General features: G+C 40.6%; 1 protein-coding gene across 6 annotated transcripts in view; it reads right to left on the bottom strand.

Moving 5' to 3' along the window:
- kif21b (kinesin family member 21B) overlaps positions 1-15,982 on the bottom strand; it is a 79,983-nt gene that overhangs the window by 37,895 nt on the left and 26,106 nt on the right. For 5 of the 6 annotated variants that reach the window (XM_054784009.1, XM_054784012.1, XM_054784014.1 and 2 more), the window contains exons 3-18: positions 15,069-15,251; positions 14,197-14,346; positions 11,974-12,108; positions 9,361-9,543; positions 8,413-8,528; positions 7,633-7,828; positions 5,533-5,722; positions 5,383-5,446; positions 4,351-4,581; positions 2,542-2,656; positions 2,318-2,459; positions 1,672-1,860; positions 1,409-1,608; positions 1,215-1,322; positions 305-621; positions 42-222 (exon numbers count right to left, since the gene is read on the bottom strand). In XM_054784009.1, the coding sequence (XP_054639984.1) occupies positions 42-222; positions 305-621; positions 1,215-1,322; positions 1,409-1,608; positions 1,672-1,860; positions 2,318-2,459; positions 2,542-2,656; positions 4,351-4,581; positions 5,383-5,446; positions 5,533-5,722; positions 7,633-7,828; positions 8,413-8,528; positions 9,361-9,543; positions 11,974-12,108; positions 14,197-14,346; positions 15,069-15,251 (2,700 nt within the window). The remainder of the gene's footprint in view (positions 1-41; positions 223-304; positions 622-1,214; positions 1,323-1,408; positions 1,609-1,671; positions 1,861-2,317; positions 2,460-2,541; positions 2,657-4,350; positions 4,582-5,382; positions 5,447-5,532; positions 5,723-7,632; positions 7,829-8,412; positions 8,529-9,360; positions 9,544-11,973; positions 12,109-14,196; positions 14,347-15,068; positions 15,252-15,982) is intronic. The other variant, XM_054784010.1, reaches the window with a different exon arrangement.

Here is a 15,982-nt window from a genome sequence, read left to right as displayed (position 1 = left end):
AGGTCAGAATGTCCTTCTGGTAACAAAGTCAAGAGTCCTACCTTTATGAGTCGGTCCATGTCAGCTTCCACATTAGCAATGGTCATTCTCTGCATGACGATATCCATGACACGACGCTCCAGAGCTTGCCACTTCTGCCGGGCCGTCTTGGAGAAACTTCCGGCTCGGCCTGCTGCAGTGCCGACCAGGCCCACCGGATTGCGCTGCAGCTTCTTCCTGCTGCTGTGAGGAAGCAAAAGAGGTGTGAAAGATCCAAATAAATTTGAACAGATACATGTCAAGTACTTGATTGAGGCCATCTTACCCAATGACCCGTGTTCCATCCATGCTACCCTCGCTTTCACCCAAATAGCCATATGTATTGTTTTTGTTGTTCCACTGCCGCACTAGCCCGCTCACAGTCCTCCCGCTCTCGGTTTCGGAGCTGCTCGCTGCAGTGCTGGCAGACAACTCTGCTCCAGAGTCGGTAACCGGTGGAGTCTGGTTCCAGCGAGCCACGCGTCCGGCCACGCGGTCCGACATGGGTTTAGCCAGCCTGCGCAGGGCGGTTACTTCCTGAGTTTTCCTACGAAGCACCAATTCCTGCTGCCGCTTCTGGGACTCTAGCGCCCGGATCTGAAACTGATGGGCAGGATGGAGGAAGAGTTTCAGTTCAAATCTACCTTTATATTGAACTAGTTACTTTTCCTTAAAGTGTTGTTAACACAGTAATATTAATAAAATCTTTCTCATGTGTTTTGTTAGGTATTACGGTATGTAACTATCTTAAATTAGGTGACTCAATTGCTGGCTGAGCTAGTTAGCTATTGTATAGAATGGTAGAAACATTTTGTTTATCACAAAACTATTGCTTTTGGCATCCGCATGTCTTTATTTCGCACGTCAACTATAAACTTGAGTTTTAAAAACTGAGAGTGGAAAATTGTGCACAAAATCAAACAATGAATGTTACAAATATATGTATTTTTTAATTAAATAGTAGTTATCTATTTTACTAAACACACTCAGGCTGTGTGAGGGAGATAATATAGAAAGAATAGTCATCACACAAAAGTGGTGCCTCTCTAACTGACCACTCGATTTGTACCATATTTAGTCATTAGAGGCCGACACACTCAAAACTGTGTGATATTACTTACTGTACAACAGTAATTCATAACAGTAATGGAGTTTAAACACTGCTTGTACGGTTGTTCAATATGCCGCTTCCTGACCTCTTGCCGACGCTGCTCTTTCTTGAGCTGGGCAATCTCACGGCTCTTCTTGGCCTCCACCAACCTCCTCCTCTGCTGCTCCTCCTTCATTTGCTTCATCAGCGCCACCTAAAGGAGCATGACAGGTGGAACTTCCTACAGCGCACAGCTTCATCTCTTTTCACTGTGGGTTATCTTCTTGGCGTTTCACTCACTTTGGCTTTCTTCATCTCATTGACCTCGGATTGGAGGATCTTCAGCTCCCGTTCATACTTGCCCTGGTTTTTAAGGAGACGTGTGTGTTCCTTCTGTGCAGCTTGGAGCTTTAGAAGATCACGGTTCATCTCCTTAAGACGTTTCTCATACTCCTGCTTTATGCGGTTAGCCTTCTCCTCTGTGTAGTTCTCCATGGACACTGTGGAGCCATGCAGTAATGTTAGGTCACTTTAAAGTACCATGCGCTGAGGAGTGGACTTACTGAGGTTCTGCAGCACACGGTCCCTCTCCAGTTGTGTGTCTCGAATCTTGTTCTGCAGCAGGATAAGCTTCTCCTCGTACTGGAGCTTCAGCATCAGAAGCCTCCGCTGGCTGTTCTCCAGCTCATCTATTAACTTCTGCTTGATCTCGATCTCACATGTCAGATCGGCAAGGTCGGCCTGGAAGTTGGCTGAAAAATTGGAGATCAGAGGTTAGACACAGTGCACATGAGGTAAAAAAAAAACCACACGATTTTCACTTCATGTTGACTTTGACTGCTTAAAGATGTGTTTGTTTTGTATTTTCCCCATGTTTTGTCCACACTACAAGGCTAAACGACCAGTGATCTCCTTTGGTTGTGAACTGTGTCCATCAGACACAGTCACTCCCTCATTCGCTGTTTACAGAACAGCAAAGGCAAGGCTCACATAACAATGACAACAGCCAATTGCCATCACAATGTTTTAATAAACCAAGTGCCACTAATCTTAGCTAATGAACATAATGTTTAGAGGGGATAGTTTCAATATATTAGTCTGACTGATGCAAGCAGGTCAAATTTGGTGTCAAGATTAAAAATGAATCCTAGAACTTCTTAGGCAGGACAAAATAGTAAATATTTTAGATTAAGTCATAAAGAAGCACACCTTTCTCATCAGTGTCTGAGTCTGAGTCCACCAGGCTCTCATCGGTGTCGAACTCTTCGTCTTCCTCTCGCCCTTCCTCCTCTTCCTCCTCCTCCTCCTCCTCATCGCAACCACTCTCTTCCTGCAATGGAGACATGATGTCCTGCACAGAAAGATAAAGACATCATTAGACGTTCTTCTTTTTGCCTCAGTTGTGAGTCATCAGATCACGAATGCAATATTACCTCAATGTAATTGTCATCTGAATCGACATCTCCATTCTGTCCGTTCTGCCCGGTGTTTCCGTTCTCGTGGGTGTGTAATTTCACTCGTTTTTTCAAACCTTTCTCCAACTCTGGACTGTAACAGGAGGAATATTAATATTAATTAATAATTATTAAACCTGTATATCAGGGATGGGCATAATAGCCAATTAGTTGATTCATTGATCAATAAAAATTAAGTAGATTGCGTGGAATTGATTGTTGATTCATCTTGACAAAAAGGGAGGCAAAATGAAGTGCACGACTCAACCAGCAGAGATTCAGATTTAACTAGTATGTGGTATGAAGACAACATGACGTCAGCTGCTGCATGTGCTGCAGGCTACAGGATCACTGCAGGGACATAAGAGACACCACCGCTAGCATCGCAAGCTACCGAGCTAACTAGTTAGCCTCTCCAATGTCCATCCATCTATTTTCTATGCTGCATATCCTCATTAGGGGCACGGGGGTTTGCTGGAGCCTATCCCAGCTGACTTTCGGCAAGAGGCGGGATACACCCTGGACTGGTCGGCGCCCAATCGCAGGGCACATATAGACAAGCAACCATTGACACTCACATTCATACCTATGGACAATTTAGAGTCGCCAATTAACCTAACATGCATGTTTTTGGAATGTGGAAGGAAACCGGAGTTCCCGGAGAAAACCCACGCACGCACGGGAAGAACATCCAAACTCCACACAAAGATGGCCAACATGCTAACCACTCGGCCACCGTGCGGCTCTCCTCTCCAATGTACTTAATCTAAACTTAAGAAAGTGTTTCAAATGGAGTGGGGAAGAAGGACAAAGTAAGAAACCACAAGCTTACCACTTCCACACAAAGTGAGAGGAGCACCTATTTTTTACTAGATCACGTCGGACATGCCATGGCTGACTACCTGCAGTGTGAAGGTAATGTAATGTAACGTCATGTCTCATCAATGTAACATGACTGACGCCTAGTGACCATATTACAAATAACTTGTATTTCAATATATTTTGACTAATAATAGGCCACAGTCAACCACAAAACAGCAATCATTTATGAATTAGATAATGTTATTAATCAGTTAAAACCACGATAGAGTGAGAGAGTGATGACAAAACCGTGACATAGAGAGGGATGATTATATATAGAAAAATAAACACTTTCCTTTCTATATTATGCCACCAAAGAGCAATACAAAATGTATTTACCAATTAGCCCAATTTCTAATCAAATGAATTTAGTCAGTCATCCCTACTGCACATAAACTACAGTGTGTAACAGTATTGATCAGTGTGATGTCACTCTAACATCCATTAGTACTTTGAAAAGGTTCCCAAGTGATGAGCTCAACATAAAAATCTGACTCATTAGCAAAGTCTTTTTCATCTCTTTTGCTTTTAGCTCTTTATATTTTATTGCCATTTTTACTCTCCTCCTTGCTTTGTGTTTTGCAACCTCGCTTATGAGGCATCACATCTTAAAAGTGCCATCTACGTCCATCTATATCCCATTAAATCCCAATTAGCCGTTTGCACTGTGCACTCTACTCTCTCATGACCCCAGTGGCAGCGCTGAATGAAACCATTCTGTGCCAAAGCCAGCTTTACTTCTGGCTGCAGCCCAGTTCCATTCGGGGACTGGTTGCCTAAATGATCATGCGCCTCTTAAAGGGGAAGTAGATAATCAGTGGGTTGGGAAATAAGAACTCATCATGTTCTCTGAGCTTTTAATATGCGGAGTTTCACAAATGTAAAAAGTAGTATATATGGATGAATATGAGGAGATGGTCTCCTCACCTCATCCTCCTCTGCCTCCTCTCCTTCTTCTTCAGCCTCTCGATGTCCAGCTTGGCTCGACGCAACACATCCGTCATCTCCGCCTCCATGGACATGACTACAGGGGAGGAGCCGGGAGGGTGACCGGGGGCGGGGTTGAGAGCCGAAGAGGGGAAGGGAACACGAAAGGACAGCCGAGCAGCCTGACGTCGCAAAGATTCGTTCATGGCCTCACTCTCCAGAAGTTTGGATCTACAGAAGAATGACAGATTGATACCAGAGAGAAGAATTATGTTTTGCTGGGGTTAGTGTTAGACAAATGTTGGACACATTTTAAGGGCATAAAAAGAGAAGAAAAAGAGGCATAAAATTAAGAGAAAAAGGCCTTACTTTTCTTTTTAAGAATAAGTCACAACTTTATGAGACCTAAGACATCATTTTAACAATGAATATCAAAATTCCAAGGGAAACCTGAATTATTTTTTTCTACAGAGACCTACCATATATACAGTATATTTACATGAGTTATGCCATATAATATCATAATATCATTAAATATTTGTTAAAACACTTCTGGTTGATTGATTGAACAAATCCAACAAGAGAAGATTTAATTCCGTACTTTTTTCCTCTTGTTCTCATGATATTATGGCTTCTTTTTTTCATACAATTTTTTTTTTTATTATAATTTAAGAGCATAACCGGATTTTTATCACTTTATTTTGGTAAAATAACTTTTTTTTCTCCTAAAAAATTGTGGCCAATAAATGTAATGTAGAAATAGAAATATCAATTTAAATGTAACATAGAAATGTAGAGAGACATGTAGGGAGTAAAGGTTCTCCTTTGGCCAATCAGGACTGTTGCGGCTCTATATTTAGTTGGCTGAGGAGGTGGGGGGGAAACCTCTAACTCTCGCATGAGCATACAACACAAATTGCACTTTAAAAAATCAGCAAAACAGCAAATCTGTGAAAGGTGAAAAGCGATGTAGCGAGGGAACATTGTACTTCTGATGGCTTCAAAGCAGAATTGTACTTAGGAAGCTCTTACCTGAGTTCTTCAATTTCTCGGATGTAGTTCTGAATTAGAGCCCCAATCTCCTGGTTGCCCTCACCTAGAGGTGATAAAGGAGGTTTGAGTCAAACTGAAAATAAACACTAAAATGTGTTTTAAATATTAATCATAAGAGGGTACACATACTTGACTTGGTGAGCAGCACGCTGACCTCATTGGCCAACAGATGTGTTACTCGCGTGTTGAGATGGTCGATGGTCTCCTGCATGGCCTTCACCCTGAGGCGCAGTGTATCATTCTCTCTTTGGAACATGGCATTCTCCTGGTACAGGTCGCTGTAACCCTCCGAACCGTCCTCACATGCCACACGCTTCCCCTACACACCCATGACCACAGACCACAGATCAAAGGGTAAACCACAGCTGGTCCAAAAGTCCCACTGAAACTACAGCTGTCCGCTTGCAGAGACTTGAAAACAAGGAGTCTTTTGCTTGTGTGATGGCAGGATTACACAAAAACTGCTTCACCAATGCCCACCAAACATTGTGTAGCGGTGGAGCTTGAGGCAAGGAGGAACGTAACATTTTAGTGCGGATCCAGATTCATGTCTGGGTCCGCATTTTCCACTTTCACATCTTTTAATAGGGCAACATTTTTGGCTTTCCCCTCTAAGTGAATAAAGTAATAAATCCTGCATATGCAAGCGGTGTGCATCTCTGAAGGTGTACAATTTGGTACTGATCCATATCAGGATGCTTCAGCCTTGCACTCTACTTGCTGTCATTCTATTGTTAAGCATGTTTTCAACAATGCAATAGTTGTGACTTATTTTGGACAAGGTGCTGGTTGGTCTGTCCAGGGCCCGTCAAGTTCCTATTGTCAGACTAACCACTATAAAACTCAATTGCATAAGCTATGAACAGTGAGTCCCTGTCTAATCCGGTCACAGCACGCAAACATCATTATGTCCATTGGCACAAGCCTGTGTTACTTCCAGTCACATCTCATCCCTTATTACCGCATCCAGGTCAAGACGCATTCACTACTCTCGAGTCACCGAGGCCCTTGGCGATCAACCACTTAATCACATTTGAGATGGACAAGCCAGGGGTCAAAAAGTGAAGGCGAGTCATAGATGTCATGGATCCTGTAGCTCTAACTCTGATTTGAAATAGGGGTCGGGATTTGGCTGCATTTTGAACATCAGATAACATCGGCTTCGGCTTCTGTCCGGTTGCCGTATCACGTTTGTACTGTAAGTCTGAGCCACACTCCAACATGGTAGGTGCAGTATTGCACCTCAAAGAGGAGTTGGAATGGATTTCAAACACAACCACCTTCCTGTTTTGACACGTTTCTCACCTCAATACTGTAACCCAGTGGTTCCCAAACGTTTCACAGTTGCATACCCCTTCAGACATTAACCCAAAATGGAGCCAAAGAAAGTTGTAAGTGCCAGCATTTTGATAAAGAAGGTGAGAAACACTATTGGATTCAAGAAATAAGTCATGACAAAACAGGAAGATGGTGTCCGTGTGGTGTCTCACTGCCACATTGTGTCTTTGGGAACAGTTGTCTTCAATGAAGGTAAAAAAATAACCTTAAATGTTCAATTAGCCCTTTCATTTCCATTTATATGCATTCAGGATTGTTTTATGCATGTAAAACTATAATTATGAAACTATAAAAACATGTTTTGAGGTAACATTTTTTTAGAGTCAACCACTGATGACATAACTTCCAGTTCCGGTTGCTATTTGGTTCGCTAGCTAATAGGATACTAGCAAGGAAGGACATTTTCTGATTAAAAGATATACAGTATTTAGAATACATATGGACTCACGTAGTGTATTAACAACACGACAAGATGCACGCCATATTGAATGCTAGCTGGAGAATGCATGAAAACTGAGGCAAAATTGTGGTGAAAATCTTTGACGTTAACCAAAAAACTAACGGACTAACCGAGGTTCCACTGTACATGTAGCACTGATTAATCTGTATCCTGACTTTCTGCTTGCACTAAAGTAAAGACGGAAGTGCATTAATTTCCTTTTGCTGCTACTGATGCTATTCTTTCTACTTGTGATAAATCTTATCCAGCCTGCCTTGTCTTTTAATGGTTCCTTACCACATCATTGCATCAGTTAGCAGTGTGTCATACGAGCGCTGTTCTTTCACCTGACACTTTCCTCATCTCAGCCCTCATCCACTTTCATCCTTTTTTCTCTTAATACATTTGTCTCGAAGTTTCCTTCTGTCCTCCCACCACCTTCCTTCACTCACCGCCTTGTACTCCATCAGCTCCATCTGAAGGCGGGCTATCTCAGCACGCAGGGCGCTGATCTGCTGGCTAGTCTTGTCTTGGTTCACCACCACCTTGTTCTTGATGTTACGGGCCCGGTTGGCGTACTTCAGCGTGTTCAGGGTCTCCATGAAGTCACGGTCAGACGGACTGACGCAGGCGATCATCACTGTACGACTAGAGAGAAACAGTAATGACTGCTCTTGAATCAGTGAGTAAGTGAAGGTTTTTTTAAGCCACCGTCTATATCAGTGCAGAGGAGTTGCATACGTATATTTGTGTTTATTATCAAGGAATAATGTTGAGCATAACTGTTCATTTACTGATTAACTCATCAATACAGTACTGGGCTGCAAGGCTCGAAACGCTGGTTTTTCAGTCTATATGTGGCACGAAGACCACAATTTTAATGTAATTAATTGTTAAAAAAGAATAAAGTTAAACTAGTGTATATACACAGTATATATACTGTATATATAATATATTTATATATTTCTTACAGATGTACAGTGAACGTATACAACATGCCCAATAAAATATAAAGTCAATTGAATAATAATAATACAGTGTCAATCAAAACTGCCAATTATTATTGTTGTAAAGTCATTATTTGTGATACAATTTTTGTGCTGATGTCATGATACCATACAGGTGTACCTATAGCTGTGGCCAATTTATATGCCACTATATGACCCAAAACAAGTACGGTACTATACTTTTGTGTTACTTATTTCAGCATCACGTATCAGTAAATGTTGTACCTGTTGCCTCCTAATGAGTCCTGTAGCAGCCGAGTGAGTTTGGAGTCTCTGTAGGGGACGTGGCCGCCTTTCTTGGTCTGATCGCCTAGAGCACTGATGACATTTCCCAAGGCCAACTAGCGCATGCGCACACACACACACACACACACACACACAAATGTATCATAAACAGGTGTTACCATAAACAAAGAAAGAATGGTACAATAAAAAAAGCTACTGTCATCCCTCGCTACATCGCAATTTGAATATTGTGCCCTCACTCTATGAAGGTTTTTCACAAAAAAATTAATTACTAAATGATTACTATTTCGTGGTTTAATTAGCAAATTGTACTTATTCTTGGCCTAAATTAAACATTTTCAAGCATATAAATGGCTCAATGAACTAACTAAATGAACAAAAATATAAATACAAGGAAGAAGCACTCTAATTGTTTATTTAGTGTCGGTGTTGGGTGAGACAAGTGCCAGACGTGATCACCAGAAAAGGCATCTATTCCATACATACTGTGACACTCACGAACAGGAGTTTTATTTATGCTAAATAGCATATTTACTCTTATTATGTCTACCATATTGGGTGATACAAGTGTAAAGCCATTTAAAGCCACCTTTACAATACATTGATGAGACAATAGCCAGTGTGGGAAGTACACTGTCCTGAAAAAATCAACAAGGAACTGCTAATGTGTGAGTCTATGTTATCTTATTTATGTGTAATGTGTTTTATTTTTGATCATATCTACTATATTGGGTAATACAAATGTAAAGGAGACTATATGGGCATTATTTCATGAATAAGAGGGCTCTAATAATGTTAAAAACCGTATTTAAAAGACCGTAAACAGGTTTCATATGCCATAATTCAGAAAATATTTCATTCACTAATCGCCAATTAACCAAATAACCGCGATAAAACGGGGAATGACTTTATTTGTTTCTGCCTCACCAGTCCGCAGTTAATGGAAATTCCCTCACGGGCTCGCTCTCCGGTAGCCCCAGTGCGTTTGAGCCTCTCAGAACCAGCCAGGTCCACAAAGTGGAACTTGGCCATCAGAGCTTCAAACTCGGGTTGTTCGATGGCGCTTGAGTCCACACCATTTAATTCTTCCGTGTCCTCCTCTCCATTGGGCTAGCAATGGTGTTGGGCAAGAGACAAATACGAAACCAAGTTAGTAAGTGGGCAAAATGTTCACAGGAAAAAGCTAATACAATTGCTCAGACTGCTGGGTTGCACTTGATGTCACAGGTTCAAGCAGATGGGAGGCAAACAAGCATAGTCATAGCTAGACGTCTGCATAAATGCTGCATAAATGAGCTGTTCTCGCATGTGAAAATCCATCACAGAGTGAAAAAGTTCAATGAACAACCAAAAAATGCAAAGAAAATTGAACCTGAACCTGTCTCTTGGAGTGGAGTGGACCACAACAAGCTAAATTTATACTAAACCCAGAGGTAAAATATTGTTGGAACTCAAAAATGCTCACGAAAATGGGGAAATGCACAAAAAATTGCCTCACAACATATCATATATACAACATCATCACCGACACCCTCATGGAATAACAATGAAGGACACGTACAGCAATGTACCCCTGCAGACTGACTTGGCGTAAGAATGCAGACAGACATTTTGGAAGCGCTATTTTCATCTGTTACATCCATTATGCCTGATACGGAAGATAAATGTTCACTGCTGTTTGATCGCCTTGTTTTCAATTATTTCGTGTCTCTATGGTACACACCATGCACAGTCACACAATCGGAGCCAATCATTGCAACAGCATGCAGCGTTATTCGCATTAATCTGCCAACCATTGTACAAAGATACTGAGCGTGCATATGGCCGGACTGTGCCTAATTGCTTTACAACAAAATAAACAAAAATAAAGAATGGTGATAAACAAATATCTAACGGTATGCATCAGCAACCATGAAATAAGGTACTTAACCACGCACAAATAAGTCCAACGTTGTCTTTCATGGCCTTGATGTCTAATTCGTGCACCCAACCAGATTTCAAGAAATGATTTTCCTCCATACTTTTGTCATTCTTAAATTCCTTGTTGATTGTAGGAGGAAGTGTGGGCCACTGGAATTTGACCGTTTGAAGTGTCGACTTCGGTGATGTTGGGAAAATCTTTTCAATCTTCTGCAAAGTCTTTCTTCATACGAGTGTCTGGATCCACTCCATCACATTCAGCTACTTTTTGAAGACATCAGGCCTGTATATTCGGCTCTAAAAATTTCAAATACTCTGACATTGGCGCATCTTTATGGCAGCTGAACGGTGGTGTATTGAATTAATTTCCCTCATCAAACCCGGAAGCGACGTGGACTGCCTCTAGGTCACGTGGTTGAAACTAGGGGGGCACCAATTACAATTTTTTTGGCTGATCACCAATCCTTAAAAGGCCTGATTTTGGCCGATACCAATTTTCTTTAACAAACGACAGCATACACCTTCAATGTTCCAATCTTATTTTGTTAAAAAAACATTGAGCAATACCCGTGAAACAATATAAACTTGTTGTTTTAACTGCACATGAGGTAGTTTTCTCAAATATAAATGACAAGTTTTGAAAGTTCCTTTAGTCTTTTATTTTTCACATTTTTTGAACCTCTTATCAAAACTAAAGTGCACAGCGACCAACAATGGCTGGCTGTCCAAAGCCTTGAACTCCATCATTTTCCTCATAGTAGATTTGCTCTTTTCACTGCTGATAAGCGCTAACAGCGGGCCCCCGTCTGGCTCTTTGCCCCAGGTAGCTTTAGCTTTCAGCCATAGCTTGATTGCTAGCTGTCTTTCTGGCAGAGCAAAACGGGACAGTGACTGACTTTCAGACATTTGCGCAAATAGATAAGATCGGCGGATAAGATCGGTTTCATATGTAAGGATCGGCCGATCGCCGATCCCCCCAAATTAAGGAAATGCAATTTAAGGAAAGGTAACTAAGCATGCGCCGATCGAGCAGCAGGGTGTATGCTCAGTTGCAACCCAGCAATACAGTACATTTTTAAACTCTGTGAACTTCTGCAGCAAAGTATAGCTGTATTTAGTCATATATTTAATACACATATACATTATTATTGTACTTTATCATATTAGTTGGTGGTATGCTATAAACAATTCTGTTTTCTTATAGCAGAAGGAGAATAAATAAACAGAAAGAAACAGAAATGTTTTATAAGCAGGGTTATTCAAATATGCAAATTATATTTTATTAAGTCAAATAGTTCATTGCTATGAAATAAATAGCTCCAATTCACTTTGATGCTCTTCATCTAAATAGTCACTCTTCAAGCAATATTTTGTCATTTTTTGATTTGATCCTTATTTCACCATTTTCAGAATGTACTGCTTTTTTTCCTTTCTTACCCTTACCTGCCTCTTCTATCCACTCATTAATCCTAATCCTCCTTCCTCTGCCCAATGACAGATTTATATGTAAAAGCAGATTATGATGAAACTCTGATGAGACTCGCAATGAACCTCCCTCTCATGCTTTGTCTTATTTTTTATTTTTTACCCCCGATCCCTTCATCCTGCAGCATGGCTCACCATTTGTAGCGGTTGGCAGACTCTCATCTGACAGAGGTGGATGGTGAAGATAGCGTGTGAGCGCGAGCTTTGGGCGTTCATCTGCGTGCTGGCAGTGGTGCGGGACAGAGCGCCAAGCTTCAGACACTGCAATAGCTACACACACACACACACAAGATGGTAGATATTAAGTTACTACTTTTAATATGAAATGAAGATGAACCACCTAATGCACACTACATCCCTTCTGTCTCTCTGAACTGCCGCTGAACTTTGTTTGGAGAACAAATCCCACTCTGAGGGAAGAAATTCAATATTTACACATCTTATAAGAATTTTACATGCATACAACACAAATGCACAGCTCTGCCCTCGTTCTGTTTTGACATGTTATTCCTCATAGGAGCATCAATCTGACTCACTTGTCTCTAAGCTGTCTCCAATGTTGGGAATTCAATGCACCAGGCTGTACGCGGGAAGAGAAAGCGCATGTATTTTTCTGCTCCAGTTTAACAATATGCAGTCTTAAAAACTATTATGATGATCAGTCTTTTCTAATTGGCTGGAATTACCGGCTGCCCTCAACATTTGGTTGTTTATTTAGTAGGATTATTGCAATAACTATTTACCCCTGTGTGATGAAACTTTGTGGAAGGACATTTAGGTCATGTTTTCAACATTTTCCAGTGACAAATGCATGAATTTTACTGCCAAAATTTGTGAAAGTGCCTGAACTATGGACACTCAAATCTCTGATGGTGAAGATAAGGTGACTAATTTGTCAAATAATACAAAAAATTAATTTATTAACTGTACGGGATATGTGTTAAGGAAAAAAAATAACATTTAGCTGTCATACAAAGTGTAAAATAAGTTAACAATTAAGAATCACTAACATTAAATCACAGTAAACTTTAACACTTTATTACCTTTAATGACAATTGGTAAAGAGTAAAAGTATAGATGTAGCTCAGTATCTCTTTTTCTAACATTATAATTTGTCACAAGTGTAAAAAGAAGTTAACCACTGTAAAATGTAAAAAAAAAAAAAAAAAAAAAAAAAAAAAAAAGAATTAATAAACATTTTAAAAGCCTTTTTTTTTTTAACAAGGTCCAAAGCATAAGGTGACACCGGAACCAAAATGCCTGTTTTTTTTTTTGTTTTGTTTTTTTAAATTTTATAGTCATACTGCTTTGAATGCGCTTACGTCACCTAACGTGGTCCATGGTCGTTTCTATTGCAAAAAGCCAAAGAAAAAGGAAAACACATACACAGAATGAATCCTTTGGTGCTCACTGAACTGAGTCTAATAGGCATGATGCGTGATGACAATTCAGATCTGTGCTTTACAGCCATAATTTTCCCAGAAATGTACCTGTAATTTGAATTTGGAAATATGAGATTACGTGGGGGGTTCCTTCAATGCATATGTGAAGTTGGTGATCCATTTTAGGATTGTTGGACCTTGGTAGAAGACTAAATGTTACAATTAATCTGTCATTCTCCTCCATTGATAAAAACATTCAGTCTGCCCCTAACCTCGTAACATCCTTGCTCTTGATGTATTTCCCTTTTTGACATGTATTCCCGCTGAAGATGTCTGTCAATGTACAAACCAGCTCCGAAAGAAAAAATAATCTAACCACTAATCATCAGTCAAAATCAGTGGCGATTAAAAGGCCAAGTCTCCATTGTTAAGCCCAACCTCATTGTCGTTTTTGACAGCTGACCAACAGACAGTTGTTGACTTTTGGGATAGTGCTCATGGGGATCTCTGGCAGTGACCCCCTCATCAGGGTTTATTCCCGTATTGCATACTGAAAAGGTCCAACTGGATCGAAAGACAACATTGATGTAGCTGTAAACTTCTGTACTTTAAGATTACTTGCACAATTTGATAAGATCCACGACAGCAGCTACTGTGTATCAAAAATTATGTGTTTTGATTGACACTGCATGATAGTGAGGTATTTTAAATATGTTGCTGTAATGTACCCAAAACCTTAGAAATGGTCTGTATGATGCAGTGTACTGTACGACACCACTGCAAACTACAGCAACAATAATCAACAAATTGTAAATGAATAGCTCTCTGATAGTGTTCCTCAAAACTCAGCATTATCTTTAGTAAAGACAGACTTTTTGATGCATCTCTTATGTTGGATCTTCTCATGACGTGTCTCATGAACAAATATGCAGTATTATCTATGAAGGACAAAGACATTGGACACATATGCGCTCACCTCTTCCTTGGAGTGTACAAGTCTAGAAGTGACCCCAGTGGTGTAGATGCTCCCGCTAGCATCCTCGTGAATTTTTATGTTGGACTTCCTGCTTCGACTGTCTGGATCTCTTGCACCATCAAACAAGTCCAGAATCTCCTCATTGTAAAGCTACAATAAAGAGAGATGAACATAACGGGTGATCTTTAAATCAGAAAACGTAAAATGTAATGTTGTACTTATCAGCCATTTTCATGATGTGCTTCTTATTTAAACAGCTTGTTTGCCCAATAGGTCAAAAGAGTGGCCTAATATACCAATGAGGCCATAGGTCACAGGTCAGCTGAAGGCTCAGCTGTTCCCACCTACTGCCAACCACACAGACACACACGCACACATCTGTTTACCATCAACAGAGATAACCTTTTAACCTGGGAAAGAATACGCCACCAACAGAAAGCAACACAGCAAAAACAGACATGCGTACCCAATGAAATTATTACAGTAATAGAATTCATTTAAAACATAATCAAATGATGCACCCATGCTTTCACTGACATCCAGAGGAAGCAAAAACGTTCATCAGAAACCTTAGCTGCCATTTGATCTCATTGCTCCGAGACAGGCTTCCGTCTTTCCCACTCATCCCTCGGTCTTATTCGTCTTCCAGCCCAAAGTGATGAAGACTAATGTCAGACGTAATGGCCAGCATTCGTCAGGACAAAGCACTGCAGACTCTCCTGCCCATCTGTCATCAGCTTGTCACTGCCTTTTTGTGGAAGAGGGGGCTGATTCTCTTGTTTCCCCTTTTTGTCTCATCTGGTTAGAGTTAATAAGGGCCATCCCACCAAACACACATGCATACAGTATATCCAATCCTATTGGTCAAGTACCTCGAGAAACTGGGCGCTGACTTTAAATTCAGGGGGCTGGGTGCCAGCCTCCTTGGCGTGCTCCTTCCTGATCTCGATGCCTTCAAAGAGCTGGTGAACAGCACGTGGGATGATGCCCTGCTCCAGTGGGCTCAGATTCACATCAAAACCAGTCCCCATGGTGTAGGTCTTCCCGGAGCCTGTCTGCATAAAGCAGTCAACTTCAATTATTTATCATACATATTTACAAACAAAAACCTGCATTTTAATATACATACAATACGCTACAAGTAATGCTGCTTAATTAAACTAGAAATGTATGACCATAGACTACTACAGTGTTACTTAACAGAGCAATTAAATTTGTTGCAAAATTATTTTATTAAATGTTTTCATGCTTAATGACGTGCAAGAACTATTTTGCTTTCTTCTTATATTCTTATAATATTTACATTTGTTTGATGATCTGAAACATTTAAGTCTGACAACCACGCAAAATAATAGGAAATCAGGAAGGGGGCAAACATTTTTTCACACCACTTTTTGTGAGACCGGCTCCAAATTACATTTATGCATTTTCAGCATTTTGGTAGAGAGTATGTTTTACAAGCATAGCCTGTACAAGCATACTCCACCTGCATCCACAGACATTTAAAACCCCAAATAATCCAAACTGTTGAAGCATAAACCGTTTTTAGACAAACACACACCCTGGGTGATCCAATCACATGCTCACGCTACAGGTGGGAATACACAAAGATTATTGAGAGACAACAGTGGTCTGGGCCACTATTTATTTAGCTGCATGGATGAAAATGTGTCAAAAGCCTGTTATAAAGCAGTCTAAAAGTGCACTGCTGCTGCTTTGTTCCTCACTAATGGAAATGGGGATCACTCAATGGCAAGCATGTGATAACACCTGGCGCAAGTGACAG

This window comes from Dunckerocampus dactyliophorus, chromosome 8, assembly GCF_027744805.1.
Source record: "Dunckerocampus dactyliophorus isolate RoL2022-P2 chromosome 8, RoL_Ddac_1.1, whole genome shotgun sequence".
NCBI classification, from domain to species: Eukaryota; Metazoa; Chordata; class Actinopteri; order Syngnathiformes; family Syngnathidae; genus Dunckerocampus; species Dunckerocampus dactyliophorus.
Note: the sequence above shows the minus strand (reverse complement) of the source record. Positions and strands in the feature narration are given on the sequence as shown.